General features: G+C 45.2%; 1 protein-coding gene across 1 annotated transcript in view; it reads left to right on the top strand.

Annotated features, from left to right (window-relative positions):
- LOC101486861 (NIMA-related kinase 11) overlaps window positions 1-13,059 on the top strand; it is a 51,745-nt gene extending 38,686 nt beyond the window's left edge. The window contains exons 13-14 of the mRNA XM_076889557.1: window positions 6,983-7,101; window positions 12,911-13,059. Of these exons, the coding sequence (XP_076745672.1) occupies window positions 6,983-7,101; window positions 12,911-13,057 (266 nt within the window). The 3' untranslated portion in view covers window positions 13,058-13,059. The remainder of the gene's footprint in view (window positions 1-6,982; window positions 7,102-12,910) is intronic.
- The last annotated feature ends 738 nt before the right edge of the window (window positions 13,060-13,797 follow it).

Below are 13,797 nucleotides of genomic sequence, written 5' to 3'. Positions count from 1 at the left end.
TACACGCAGAGAGCACACAGGCGCAGACTCAGAGGGTCGGAGCTTCCCAAGGGGTGGAGCTTCCCAGAGGGGTGGAGCGTCACAAAAACCACCTTAAAGAGCACAAACACAAAACAAGCGAGAAGACCAAAAACAAGTGCAAAGAGATTAAAAACAATAAAGCTGTGGTCACATTCGCTGCTTAACAAATGTATTAGTCATTGAAACAAGAACACAAATGTTTTAGAATCTGTCAAAAAATTTGTTTGAAACTAAAAATGATGTTTTTTATTCTGCAAACAACAAACAAAAGCAGCTGGAAATGAATCAAGATGAACTTTCAAACTCCAAAACTCATTTTTCTGTTCAAGGATGAAAGAAATACGTGTAATTCAGCATCTTCTAATAATAATAATAATAATAATAATAATAATAATAATAATAATAATAATAATAATAATGTGCTTTATTATTTTCTAGCTGCCCTTTTGTATTACAGGACATTTGAATTCAAGGATTACAACAATAATTATGTTATAGTGATAAAAATATCATCAGGCTTGCAGATGCTGGTGGATTAACCATGAACATAAACAGTGATTATTGTTTATTTCGGGCAGCTGTGGCACTAACCTTGAATCGAGCGGTCGTCCGATGAATCTGTGAAGTTTTTTAAAAAGCTCTTAAAGAGTGAGAACGTCTGAACTTGGACGTGTTGAGTTCTAACATGTGAAATATCATTAAAATGTTATGTAACTAAATGTAACTAAATTACAACACTCGACACTTTTTCCGGAGCTCGTTTTCTCGGTTGCCACGGTGATGCATCTCCTCTGAAGAGTCTGGACGACGAACGCGCTGCAGACGTGAAACGTGCTTCCTGTGGAGTTGCAGCAGCTTCAGATTTGTTTCTGTAACAAACATCAGAAACTTTCGGTTCTTTTCATGGTTCTGCAGGTTTTTCTGAGAGGTCCCGAAGTACGGACCAGATTCAGACTGTGAATTATTGAGTTTGGGGATGTCTGTTCTACCATTAAATAATATATATTTATGTTGATAAGGTCAGAAAATGTCTTTTCTTGGAGGCTTCTTCAGTAGGAACCTCAGGCTGAGACTTAAAGCAGGTTCTCTTTTCTCCACATCAAACTCAGAACTCGGAGCTTGTGTGAAACTTCAGCTTCACGCTGGACGGCTAAATTACGCAGGCTGTGTCTGTTCAAGTGTATCTAACAGGCTTGGAGAACATTTCCTCAGCTTGCAGTTATGATCTGTCTTCAGGTTCATATTGCTCCCGTGTTCTGTCACTGACGTTTCCTAAATAAACCCAGCAGCCAGCGAGCTCGAACTAATAAAATTTGCAGCTGATGTGAAGCAAAAGCTCTCCAGAGGGGTCTGCGTTTCAGCAGCTTAATCATACGTTTATCTAAAAATCCTTCGGAGGTAATAAGGAAGGCCAACAGCCAGAAAATTTCATTAAAGTTAATGTCATTTGTAAAAAATCAGCTCAGGCGAGACAAAGAAAGTCTGAAATTTCTTTGTTATCGTGCTTTCATCATCGGTCCCTCCTGGATTTTTCACTTTTTATGAGCACAGTTCAGAGCTGAGGGCAGCTGTGGGAGAATGCTGAGGTTATATCTGAGTTATTCAGGTTTTTGCACAAGAGAAGGAAGCAGAAACGTGGATGACAGTGAAAGTCTCAGCGCCTTAAAATGACTCAACATCAGTATCATCCAGTAACCTGCCGACATCTTTGGAAGCAGTTCAAACCAGTTTACATGGAGAAGATAAAAGAGAATAAACAGCTTCAGCTCGACAGCGTCCTTCCTACGGCCATGTTGGAAAACACTTTGACTGAACATCAGCAAACAGCTGAGGAGCACTTCCTGTTTCTCTGGGAAACACCTGAAACCTCCGTGAAGTCCCCGAGCGCGAGCGCGATCCAGCAGGACCGATTATGAGAGGAAGCCGTTGGAGTTTGATCAGTTTGGTGAGAAACTCGCAGCTGGAGACGTGAGCCTGCAGGGAGCTCACAAATAAAGAAACAGAGCTCTTTATGTACAAAGCAGAAATCTGTTATATGAGCGGAAGCAGCTGCGTTGGTTTTTCATGCTTCCTGGGAGCAGATGGAATTTCGATTCTCCACACGGAGAGTTTTCAGGGATGAAGTGGCCCCGCGGCGTTTCACAGACACTTAGATTCACATCAAGAAAACAGACTTCATTTAATGTTTTCATAGTTCTGAACAGAAACTAGGTGGCTCTGCTCTCCTCCAGCTCTCAGCTTTTCAGTTTGTATTCGATTGGACAGTGAACGCGTGACGTTCGGGATCAGATCCACATCTTACACTTCAGGCGTCCTTCAGCAGCACAGACGCTGAGTGATGAGGAACCGCCGACAGGACGTTTGGCTCGATGCTGAGTTCATAAAGGTTCGACTGCATCAAACTGCTCGGGAAGTCGTAATGAAACCTGAGATTTTCTCTCCTCCGGATGCTCAGAGACAAAAACAGAAAGTTAGTTTGTGGAGCGAGCTGCATTTGAATAAAGCACCAAATCCACACTGTTTTACTTTTAAGCTTAAATTTCAAAACTTACCTTTTTTTTCCATTTTAAATCCTGATTTTTATTTGTTTTTGTTTTTAATGTCTCTGTAAATACTTTGAATCACCTTGCTGTTGAATTGTGCTGTATAAATAAACTTGCCTTGCCTGGGAATGATCTCGCTGGAGGAGCTGGAGCTGCTGTGAAACAGGGTGTTAGTCGGCTTTAAAAGAAGACCAGTGTTTGCGTTTCACAGCCGCCATCGCAGAACTTGGTCACTGCTCTGAAACAGCGAGGAGGAAGTGGAAAGACTCCCGCTGGTCACGTCCTTAAAGTGACCCATCATTAGTTTTTGATTTATTTGCAGGCTCTGGTTCAACACGTTAAACTGCGAGTGTCTCCACAGAGAGCCATTTCTAAGTAATGAACTTTGAAAGCTTCATTTTGCTGCCAGCCTTTCATCATAACACACGTCACCTTTTCCAAACCGGCATCGTCTTATTTTAGTTTTCCAGCTTCAGGCTCCTCAAACCGTTTTCTCATTAAAGGGTCCGAGAGCTCCGACACGACCCACGACAGGCGGCAGCTCCTCGGAGAGTCACAGCCGCTGTGGTCTCAGCAGCAGAGCCGACACCTGAGCCTCGCGTCACATGGTGCTGGAGCTCAGCCAATCAGTTTCTAGACAGCTTGATATCACAGAGGAGCCGCTGGTAAAATATCTCCTGAGTCAAGAATGAGTGAACAATTTGATCCATCAGTTTAATGTTAACTGAGTAAAAGACTCGGAGCTGATCTCATGTTATGGTTTATTCGAATGAAATCCAGTCTCGTTTGTCCGTCACTGGGATGCTGGTTCTGTTTACATGTGTCAAGTTCCGAGCTCCATGTTTCTGACAGAAGCATCAGCATTCAGCTCAGTTTTAGCTCACTGGGATTACAGAGAGAACGTGAGCCACACAGGACCACTGAGACCTCCAGCACAACCAGGATCAGGGAGGAGCAGCCTCCTACCCGACTGCTCGGTGGTTCAGGGGAGAGAAAAGAGAAAAGAAGGAGCATCGAGAGACCGGGACGAAATATAAACCACAGGAGAGAAAATGGGAGTTGATAAAGTGAAGTAGATGCATTTAAACGCATGAGGAGGAGAGTGGTGGAGAGGAAGTGCTCAGTGGATCGTTAGAGGTGTCCTTCAGCCTGAGACACAGGACAGACACCCGCTAGTTGACGCCGCTGCCTCCCATGTCTTCATCAGGAACACGAGGAGCTCTGACTCCAGCATGTCCCACGTCTACCTCAGGACGTCCTCTCAGTAGGACACACCTGAAACAGGATCCGGATCAGATGCCTGAACCACCTGAGCTGGACTCATGTGATGACGAGGAGTTGTGTTTGAGCGACTGAGGTTGGAGGACAGTGACTGAAAGCTCGTTCTGTCATTCACTCTCAGAATCATGTAACACTGTCCAGAGCTCGTGGTGAGGAAGGTCAGGAAGGTACACTGACCGGTTAATCCAATCAGGCAGCACTAATCACAGGCCAGTGCGTCATGTTACGGCTGCAGCAGGCAGGATCAGGACCAAAACCAAAGGCTGAACTGAAAAAGGCTTCATGTGCTGTGACAGAACCCGGGAACATTACAATGAAGCAAAACAAAACCGAAACAGAGTTTTCAGGAAACGCAGAGGAAAGCCAGAGCAATCAGGGTGTGTGATTATTAACGACGCAACAACAAACAGGGCTCAAATACACAAGAGAGCAACGAGGGAACAGGAAACACGGCGGGCACACAACGAGACGGGGAGGAAGCAAAACCAAAGACACTCACATGGAACTATCAAAATAAAACAGGAAACGCAGAGGCCGACACTGAAACGCAGGCTGACAGAACACGAGGAGCAGAGACAAGAGTAACAACTGTGACACGGAGCCACGACTGAGTGTGGGACATGAAACAAACATGAAGACAAAGAAATCACTGAAGAACTTAGAGAGCCAGAAAATACACGAGACTACATGATGAGAAAAGCACTAAATTCCCAAATATCAAAGAATCCAAACTTCCACACTGGGTCACCTGACTCAGCACCATGTCATCCTCCATCCACATGAGGTGGCGTCATGCTGTGGGGATGTTTTTGAGCAGCAGGAACTGGAAGCGTCGTCAGGGTCGAGGAAAAGATGAACGTGTTTGTGGTCTGACGTTTGGCTCCGTCTTCATCTCAACAGACCAGTGCAGCATCCTCATCCTCGCTGTAGACAGCGATCCGTTGTACAGCCTCTCGCTCACCCTCCCCTCACCTGAGATACTTACTCTAAACTTCCTCCCTGACAAGGGAGCAACAACCAAAAGTTAATTACGACCATCCAGTTTAGGAACGCCTTTTCCATTCCAGCTCACGTGTTGTGACGCTGTCCACAAGTTAATCGACCTCCGTGGGAGGAAAGTTTAGGAAGCCGCTCCGCACTGTGCTGCAGGCACTGCAGGAAATGATCGTAAAATCACTGCCTTAACCCTTTGAAGCCGGTCGGACCAGCACGCTCTGTTTTGCGTAACTATTTTTAAATCCCAGTAGCTCTGCAACCCTGTAAGCTAGCGCAATAAATTTTTTTGCATATGAAACCGGAGGAGTTGTACTTACATCTGATGCCATCAGCTTGTCCTCGGTCACAGTTTCCTTCCACATATAGCTTTGAAAAAAACTACATAAAAAGCACTTGCAGCAACAAAAACATAATATTCCAGAAACTCGCTTTGCCGATCCGATCAGCTGTTCGTAACACTTCCTACATCCATCAGCGAACTATCGCATGTCCGCCATGACCTGCCCGAAACCGGAAGTGCTGTCATTTTGCGGAAATGTAGTTTTTTACCACCAGGATCTCATGAGCCTATACTGGTGTTTTTAAAAGTTATGTTTGACTTTATGACTTTCTGTGTCGTTTCTGGGATGCTGAGGACTCATATTGCACTGCTGGAAATAGTTTATTTTGATGCAGATGCTGTTTTTTTGCAAATTTGCACTATAATATTTATTTTCGTTTTTCCTGCAGTGTATGAAAATTGGTGTATTTCAAAAATAAAACTATGAAGACACTCAAAATAAATTTCCTGTGGTGGGAAACTATTTTGTGCAACTTTTTTGTATTTACAGTTTTGAGGGACAAGCCTCTTAAATTTCTCCAAGTAGAAATATATGTAAACAAAACAAAAGCGATTTTCAATTTTTTTTGTAGTTTATTGCACTTTTTTGCAATTTATGTAATTACTATGCACTTAATGCAGACATTATTAAAATTTGGGCTATAATGGTTGTATTGATGTATAGCAACTTGAAATGCTCCCAAAAATGGCTCCACAGCATGTAAAAATATAATATAAGCTCTGGTGGACTTGGTTCTGGCAGGTCTTAAAGGGTTAAATCTGATCAAGGAACTTGCAGATACGCTGTAACAGGGTTTTTCCAGGTGCTGAACACTCCAGTTTTGTAAATAACTTGTTAATCTGAACAGTCGGGTGATTTGGGAGCTCAGAACATTTTATTTTTATTGAAATCGCAGTAGAGGCGGCGGCCTGTCTTTGACCTCTCCCTGACTTTTCTCTGCATCTTTTAGTTCAACCTTTTATTTCATGGTAGATTCCCCTCACGTACGCTCCCAGAGCTCCGCCCTCTCCTTAATCCCTGTCGTGTGATTGGCTGATAGTGGCGGAAGAGGCTCTGTCAGACCTCAGAGACACCATGAATTAAACATCCTCCATCTTTACAATTCTCCGAGCTCGTTAGCAGGAATAATTACCCAGACGCAGCGCCTGGTAAAGCAGACAAATGAAATCCATCAAGACTAAAGAGGTTAGGAAGCATTCTGTCCATCAACTCCTCCCTCTCGCTTCACTTTATGAGCACATTTAGTCCTCGGCTGTGTGCGTTTTAAATAGAAGTGCGCACACGGGCCGGCATGGTGTCACTGCAGATAAAGAATGCGATTACATGTGAAGCTTAAAGTAAAACACTGAACATTTCTACCCAATAATAGGGAGGAGTTTCCACATCCTGGTTTCTGTGATCTGCAAGCAGCTTTACAACCCCCTTCAGCCCCAGCTCCTCTGCTTCATGCTGTTTCTGGCTCAATGAGTCACGATGGCGGCTCTGTGAACATTATAAGCGCCACAGCCAGACTGGGCGTGGTCATGGATCTTTAACCCTTTGATCACCAGGATGCTGCAAACAAAAGTCTCTTTATGGTCATCTTGCATGTCTTTGTTTTGTCTTATTGAATTCATTTTGAGTGTCTTTGGTCATATTCTGTCTGCTTATTCTCATTTTCCGCTGTCTGTCAGCTGTCTTGTTGTCTTTGCTCTCATCTGTTTGCAGTCGTGCCGCACGTCTTTGTGGTTGCTTGACTTTCGTCTTCTCCTGTGTTGGTTGTTGAAGTTGCTTTGAAGTTGTTGCTGTACGTGTGTGCAGATATCCCTGAGGATCCCCGGGCTGCAGAAGTTTATTACAACCAGGACAGGTTCGACTCGTGCTCAGAGGACGACGAGCCAGCGGCACCTGCAGAGACTCTGTACCTGTCTGACCCACAGGTGAGCTGCTTTTAACGTGCTTTCATGGCTGAACATAAAATCTGCACGAAGAGACGAACACAGAGGAACGTGTGAGAGTCTCGCTCTGTTTCCACTCTGCTTCTTTATCCAGTGTTCAGGAAGCATGATGGGATTTTGTTTAGCTCCTTAATCAGTGTTAGCATTAGCCTGGATTAGCATGACACACACAGAGAGGATGGTGTAGGTGGAGGAGCTTTGACTGCAGCTCTCAGGCGTCTCTGCTGGCTGGCTTTCATTGTGACGAGAGTTTTCGTGCGGCTCAAATGATCATAATACAATTGTCACGCGTCCAGAGAAGCCGCCTAAAACCTCTAATTAGAGACACACTCGCAGCCAAGGAGTCCTGACCCGCCGCTAACGAAGATGCACATTGTTAGCAGCTCAGTTACTCTGAGAGAAAAAGTGCATTTTTAACGCAGAGCTGGAAGTTCTCAGCACAATCAGAAATGTGAGAGAATAACCTGAAAATTAAAGATGCTGAAGGTGATTTAGGGAGGAGTCTGAGGGATTAAGACTCAAAGAGAATATGATGGAAACAGAAACAGCTCATGTGCTCGGTTTGTTCCTGTCAAAGGAGAAATGTCCACTCACCGATGGATCATTACAACCGCCGTGTACCAGGGCTCGGTGCGGCCTCTGAAACAGGCGTTTGGCGTCTGCTGGTGGAGTCGTTCCTGCTTCTTGTTGTGTCTCTTAAGCCTTTGTGGATCTTTTTGTTTCTCTTTGTGTAGTTTCATAGTTTTGCAGCATTTTGTTGTTTCGGTGCCTCTGCAGCTCCTCTGTACTATATTTTTATTCTTATTTTTTAAGTGTGATCTTTGTTAAATCTAAATCTTTGGATAAAGGATTTTTAGCCTTTGGATGGATTTTTAAGGTTTGATTATGATACAAATATGATTTACTGTAATTCAGTTCGATTCAGTTTTATTTATATAGCATCAAATCCCAACATCAGACGCAAACAGCGACAGTGGGAAGGAAAAACTCCCTTTTAGCAGGAAGAAAGCTCGGACAGATGGGGGAGGGGCGGCTGTCTGGGAGTGAGGAATGTTTTCAGAGTTTAAAAAATGACCTCTGTCATCTTGAGGCTGGACCTTCTCCCTGTTTATGTGCTCATTATTCCCACCGTCCAGCAGTGGTGGGAATAACGTTCCCACAAAGAGATAAAGGTTTGTTTTTTAAGGGAGAATGAACGAATGAACGAATGAATGCAAAACGCTGACACTGTACATGAAGTTAATAGTTCAGTAATAGCTTATTGCAGGACTGTATGCAGTAATAATTTAGGGAGGACCTGAAATCACAACCTGAGCCGCTGCACTAACAATGTCAGTTCAGCTTCAGGTGTATAAAAGCAGATGTGCTATTTTCTGTCACTGTAGTCTGTAAGCTGCATGCAGGTTTGGTCTGATTGAGCCTGCAGAGATCGGTCGCAGCATGTAGGACATGCAGGGGAAGAGGAAACGTCCCACAAATGTTCCCTCTACAGGGATCCCTTTCACTGACACGAGCCCACAGCTACAGGGTGAGTCAGATCCCATTTTTCGGTAGACAGCAGCTCTGCATCCCGGGACGATTACCACCAATTTATAACCAAACGGCCGAGTCCAATTCACTTCCATTAGAGGCAGAGAGAGCCAGCGGTGAAGGCCAGCAGCCAATTTGTGGTTGAGCTTCAGAGAAAGTGGAAGGCTGGGAGAGATTAAACCTATTTGTCACTGCTGATAGTGATGACAGAAAACAGAGAGGAGAAGAAGAGGAGAAATGGAGCGAAGCTGCGGATTGTGGAGCCGGATAATTAGCGGAGCCGAGACACAGAGAGGCCACGAGACGAAGCTCTGAGACTCTGATCGCTGCGTTTCTGTGGAGAGGACGCGATGCTGGGTCACGTCTCTGGAGATCTCGTCTGATAGCTGATAGATTTACCGTGGCGCCCAAATCAGAACTGCACTATTACAAATACCAGAGCGCTGTTGAATGAATCAGGCTTTAGACGCATGTCAAACCGCTCTGTCAATGAGTGAAAGACCCGCCGAATAAAAAAGTTTAAATACTTACAGGATATTACAGGTACCAGTCCAGATTCTTCCGTTTTCCTAACAACAGCTTAACTGATTTAAGACTAATGCTCATACATTCATCCTCTGACCGGATGTGTTCAGCTGCAGCTTGTCTGTCGTGCTCCTGTGTAGATGGGAACACAGTAGTTTCTTCATTTTCTAACAGATTTTATCTGTTTTGATTTTATATACTGTTTGTCTTTCCCTGAGAAAGAAGCTAGCGTATGCTGCTGCTGTAGAGATCACTGCAGAGGCTTCACAGATGTGGAGCTATCCCATAATTATGTCAGTGTTAAGTTACATCTGTGAGTCTGAAGCTACAGCTTCATTCTGCTTTAATGAGCCTTTCTAACTTCAATTCAACTTTATTTACACAGCGCCAAATCACAACGACAGTCACCTCAGGCTGCTTTATACTGTGAGTCAGACCCTACAATCATACATACAGAGAAAAACCCAACAATCATATGAGCCCCTATGAGCAGCACTTTGGCGACAGTGGGAAGGAAAAACTCCCTTTTAACAGGAAGAAACCTCTGGCAGAATCAGGCTCAGGGAGGGGCGGGGCCATCTGCTGTGATTGGTTGGGGTGAGAGAAGGAAGACAGGATAAAGACATGCTGTGGAAGAGAGACAGAGGTTAATAACAGATGTGATTCAGTGCAGAGAGGTCTGTTAACACACAGTGAGTGAAGAAGAAACACTCCACGTCACAGAGTCGTCTCTTGCAGGAACCCAGAACGTTAAAGTGCTCCATATTTTTATTTTCTTCCATAAAGATCGGCCCACCGGTCATTTCTGTGAGCAGGTGATTGTGTCATCGCACTTGGACGGGGCGAGACTCGTCACCCTGATGAAACCTAGTAAGTAGTCAATAAGTTTCTTTGCGTGAGTCATCGTTTAAACGAATCCGTCTTTATCTCATACCGAGGCTGTCGTAGCTTAAAATTTTTAAGTGAGCGGCTGCATCAAGATAAATATTAAAAAAGCTGTAGTGCAGGTTTGCGTCTCCATCAGGCTCAGACTATTTCATGGAAATTCATTCCTCAGTGGTCGATCCTGTCGTGCAGCCGAACAGAAATGAAGCCCATAAATGTTCCTGAATGATGAAGAGTAACAGCTCCATCGCTTCTCAGTTATTACTGCCTGGAGAGCCGATAACACTGAAGAAGAGGACAGGGCTGAGTTATTGCCACAGATAATGGAAAATAATATTCATTATTAGTGGAGCAGCAGTTGACTGATGCAGAGAAATGCTGTCAGTGCAAGTGGGTGCAAAGTGAAACGCCTTCCTCCTGAGCGGTCGGGGAGGGGCCACGCCACAAAGTGAACCTGATTCAAACAACCAATCAGATCCTGAACTGAAACTACATCCATCCACCTGTTTTCTCTCTTTACAGAGTGAAGATGATCCAGTAACATGTTATTATTAGTTTGTACATGATCCTGATACACTGACTGAACCTCGTGCAGCAGCACTAACTCGAAGTTTCCTGTGGGACTTTCTCACATCACTGTGGAGAGTTCTGACCCACTCTTCTTTACAGCGTTGCTTCAGCTCATTGAGGTTTGCAGGATTATTCATTCACAGCTCTGTGAAGGTCCCACCACAGCATCCCACACTCTGACTGCACCACTGCACCATTCTTCCCTTTTCCAGCCGTTCTGCTGCAGATCTGCTGCTGTGCTCGGGTCATCGTGGTGACCCAGTTCAGTCCAAGCTTCAGCAGACAGACGGCCTCTTGTCTGACACTAGAATACAGAGGAGTTCATGGTGCCCAAATCCTCGCCCCTCCACCACCGTGCTGTTGGTTTGAAGTGTTTGTGCACCATGGCCGAACAGCTCCGCTTTGCTCTCGTATGTTCAGATGCAACGTTGAAACCTAAACTGTCATGTTCAGTTTACAGAGCAGAGGTTTTCTCCTTGTACCTCCCAAACAAGCTGCAGTCATTCAGTAATTTTCTACACGATGACTCGTCTCTCAGCTGTAGATACCAAAGTGCAGAGAGGTTTGTCACAGATGCAGCAGACGAGTCTTTTCAGCCTTTTCTGAAGCAGAGCATCTTTCATCAGCCGCACACTCAGCCTCTCTCCTCGTTGTGCTGCTTTGACGATCAGCCTGACGTGGTCTCAGTTTTCCTTTGTTCTCCTCCCTCACGGTTCTTTTTTTGACTGTTGCTGTACTTCCTGTTTCCGATGACTCCACGCTGCCAGTTTATTCCCGTCTCTCAAGTCTCTCACTGCACTTTGGTCCTTATTTTATGTCCATGTGACTCTGCCTGTGTGAGGTGATTTTATCTGCACTGAAGCACAAAGCAAATCAAAGTTGCTGAGACCAAAAGCAGGTCCAGCCGAGGCAGCAGAGCTATAACAGTTAGCTTAATAGAAAATGGAACTGGTTGAAAAACCTTCTAATTGTCCTTTAAATGCGCAGCGATGCGACACTGCGTGAAGTCTGTTTTAAATTCCAGCTGCACGATTAACTCTGGAGCAGCAATCTGAACGAGGGTGTGTCTGCAGTTTAAATGTCTGAGTCCGTTTTTATTGGCTCGTGAATGAAAGTGGATAAGCCTCCCGCAGACGCCCCCTCTCTGCTCCCTCGCTCTGTTTGTTTTGCAGGAATAACGAGTGAAATAAGTCGGAATCATTCACATGATGCATCGGCTGTGTAACAACACGCAGATGATTATTAAGCTTTGTGCAGAACAATCTCGGTTTCCCGATTCGGCAGCTGAGCACGGGGACGGGGGACGTGGATGTCTCCGAGCTTTTCTGTCAATAGCACACTTCAGCCTGCTGTTTAAGGTTTATGTGTCTATTGTGACCAAAGCTATTAAAGCTAAATCGCCTTTTGGAAAGCTGCGGGGGACCACGCGACACAAAACCAGCTTTTTCTTTTAGCTTTTGTTCCCACGACAGAGAGTGCAACGATAACCCCGAAACACCACAGACATACAGCAGAAGAGTCCATTTAAATGTGCATTATGGTCTTTTTTATGTATTACAAACAGACTTTTTCAGTGTGTCAGCAGAACTTTACAAAAGTTCTTCCTCAACTTTTGGTCGGAAAGCCTGTGGTCTGATGTGTCACGGCCGAGCGGGCCTGTGTTTGTGGAGCCCGAATGCAGACACGGGAGAGAATAATTGTGGCTCAAGAGTTCGCCTTGTAATCTGAAGGTTGCCGGTTCGAGCCCCGGCTCGGACAGTCTCAGTCGTTGTGTCCTTGGGCAAGACGCTTCACCCGTTGCCTACTGGTGGTGGTCAGAGGGCCCGGTGGCGCCAGTGTCCAGCAGCCTCGCCTCTGTCAGTGCGCCCCAGGGTGGCTGTGGCTACATGTAGCTGCCATCACCAGTGTGTGAATGTGTGTGTGGATGACTGGATGTGTAAAGCGCTTTGGGGTCCTCAGGGACGAGTAAAGCTCTATATAAATACAGGCCATTTACCATTTAAACAAAAAGTTTAATTATGGCTGATGGAAAAACAAAGCAACAGTAACGTGGTTTCACAGCGGCAGCACCATCACCTCACCTTAATCCAGGACTCCCTTTGTGTGGATATGTTCACACATGCAGGTCAGCTTCTCTGGTGATTGTAAACTGGCCACAGGTACGAATGTGACTGTGACTGGTTGTCTGTCTCTGTAATAATAATAATTATGTGATTTTGTTTGTAATTATAGAAAGAATTGATCATTCTGATCAGACTAAAAGATCCATCATCTTCCTCAGGTCAGTGAGCTTGAGGCCATGATGAAGCACATGCAGGAGGTTCTGGATGAGGAGCTGAGTGGTGAGTCCGAGCACCAAAAACACTCCATGCACAGACACAGAGCTGGGCGGGTGGTCCGTCCGACACGTGACACGGCTGTGCAGTAACGGGACAGCAGACACGAACGGCTGCAGGCATCATGATCATCGGCAGGTCATCAGGAGTCTTCAACACAGCTGATCTACTTCAGGCTTGTCTGAAGAAATGAAGAGTTTCAGCTCATTCGTATAAACGCTTCTCGTCTCTGGCACATGCTCAGTTTGTGCGTTTGCTGTGCTGTGAAACCGAGTTTCTATTGCACACATAAGATAGCCGTGCACACGTGCACACAGTCTGCGTGCGCTTTCCATCACGAGTCCTCCTCCCCCCTCGTTCCTGTTGGCCTGGTTCAGTCACCGTCTCGCCTCGGCTGTGAAACCTGTTCGTCTCGCTCCGCTGACCTCAGAAAAAATCAAAGCCTCCACAGTTCGCCTGCAGATGAAACCTCGCTCCGTCTTTTCTGCTGCCTGATGAAACGCTGTCACGAAACAGGGACACAGCCTGCAGCTTCCCCACGCTTACTGTACAAAACCAGCACAAATCCACCCAAACTGTCAGACATAATGAGTACGGCTGAATGTGCTGTGAAATGCACCAGGTAACCGTTTTCTGCTGTATCTCATTAAGCAAGAAAAACCTATTTAAAAAATCAAGACAAATTCTGAGTGGATCCAACATCAGCTGTGGATGATCTGCTTTTTATTTCCAGCTAATAAATGAATGATTATTTTTGCTCGAACCATAGACACAGAAAGCCCAGTCAGGACAGAAACAGCCAGTCTGAGCATGTTTACGTGTAGTCTATATC

The sequence above is a fragment of the Maylandia zebra genome, linkage group LG11 (assembly GCF_041146795.1).
Source record: "Maylandia zebra isolate NMK-2024a linkage group LG11, Mzebra_GT3a, whole genome shotgun sequence".
Lineage (NCBI taxonomy): Eukaryota > Metazoa > Chordata > Actinopteri > Cichliformes > Cichlidae > Maylandia > Maylandia zebra.
The sequence above is the reverse complement of the archived record's forward strand: the minus strand, read 5'-3'. Positions and strand labels throughout refer to the sequence as shown.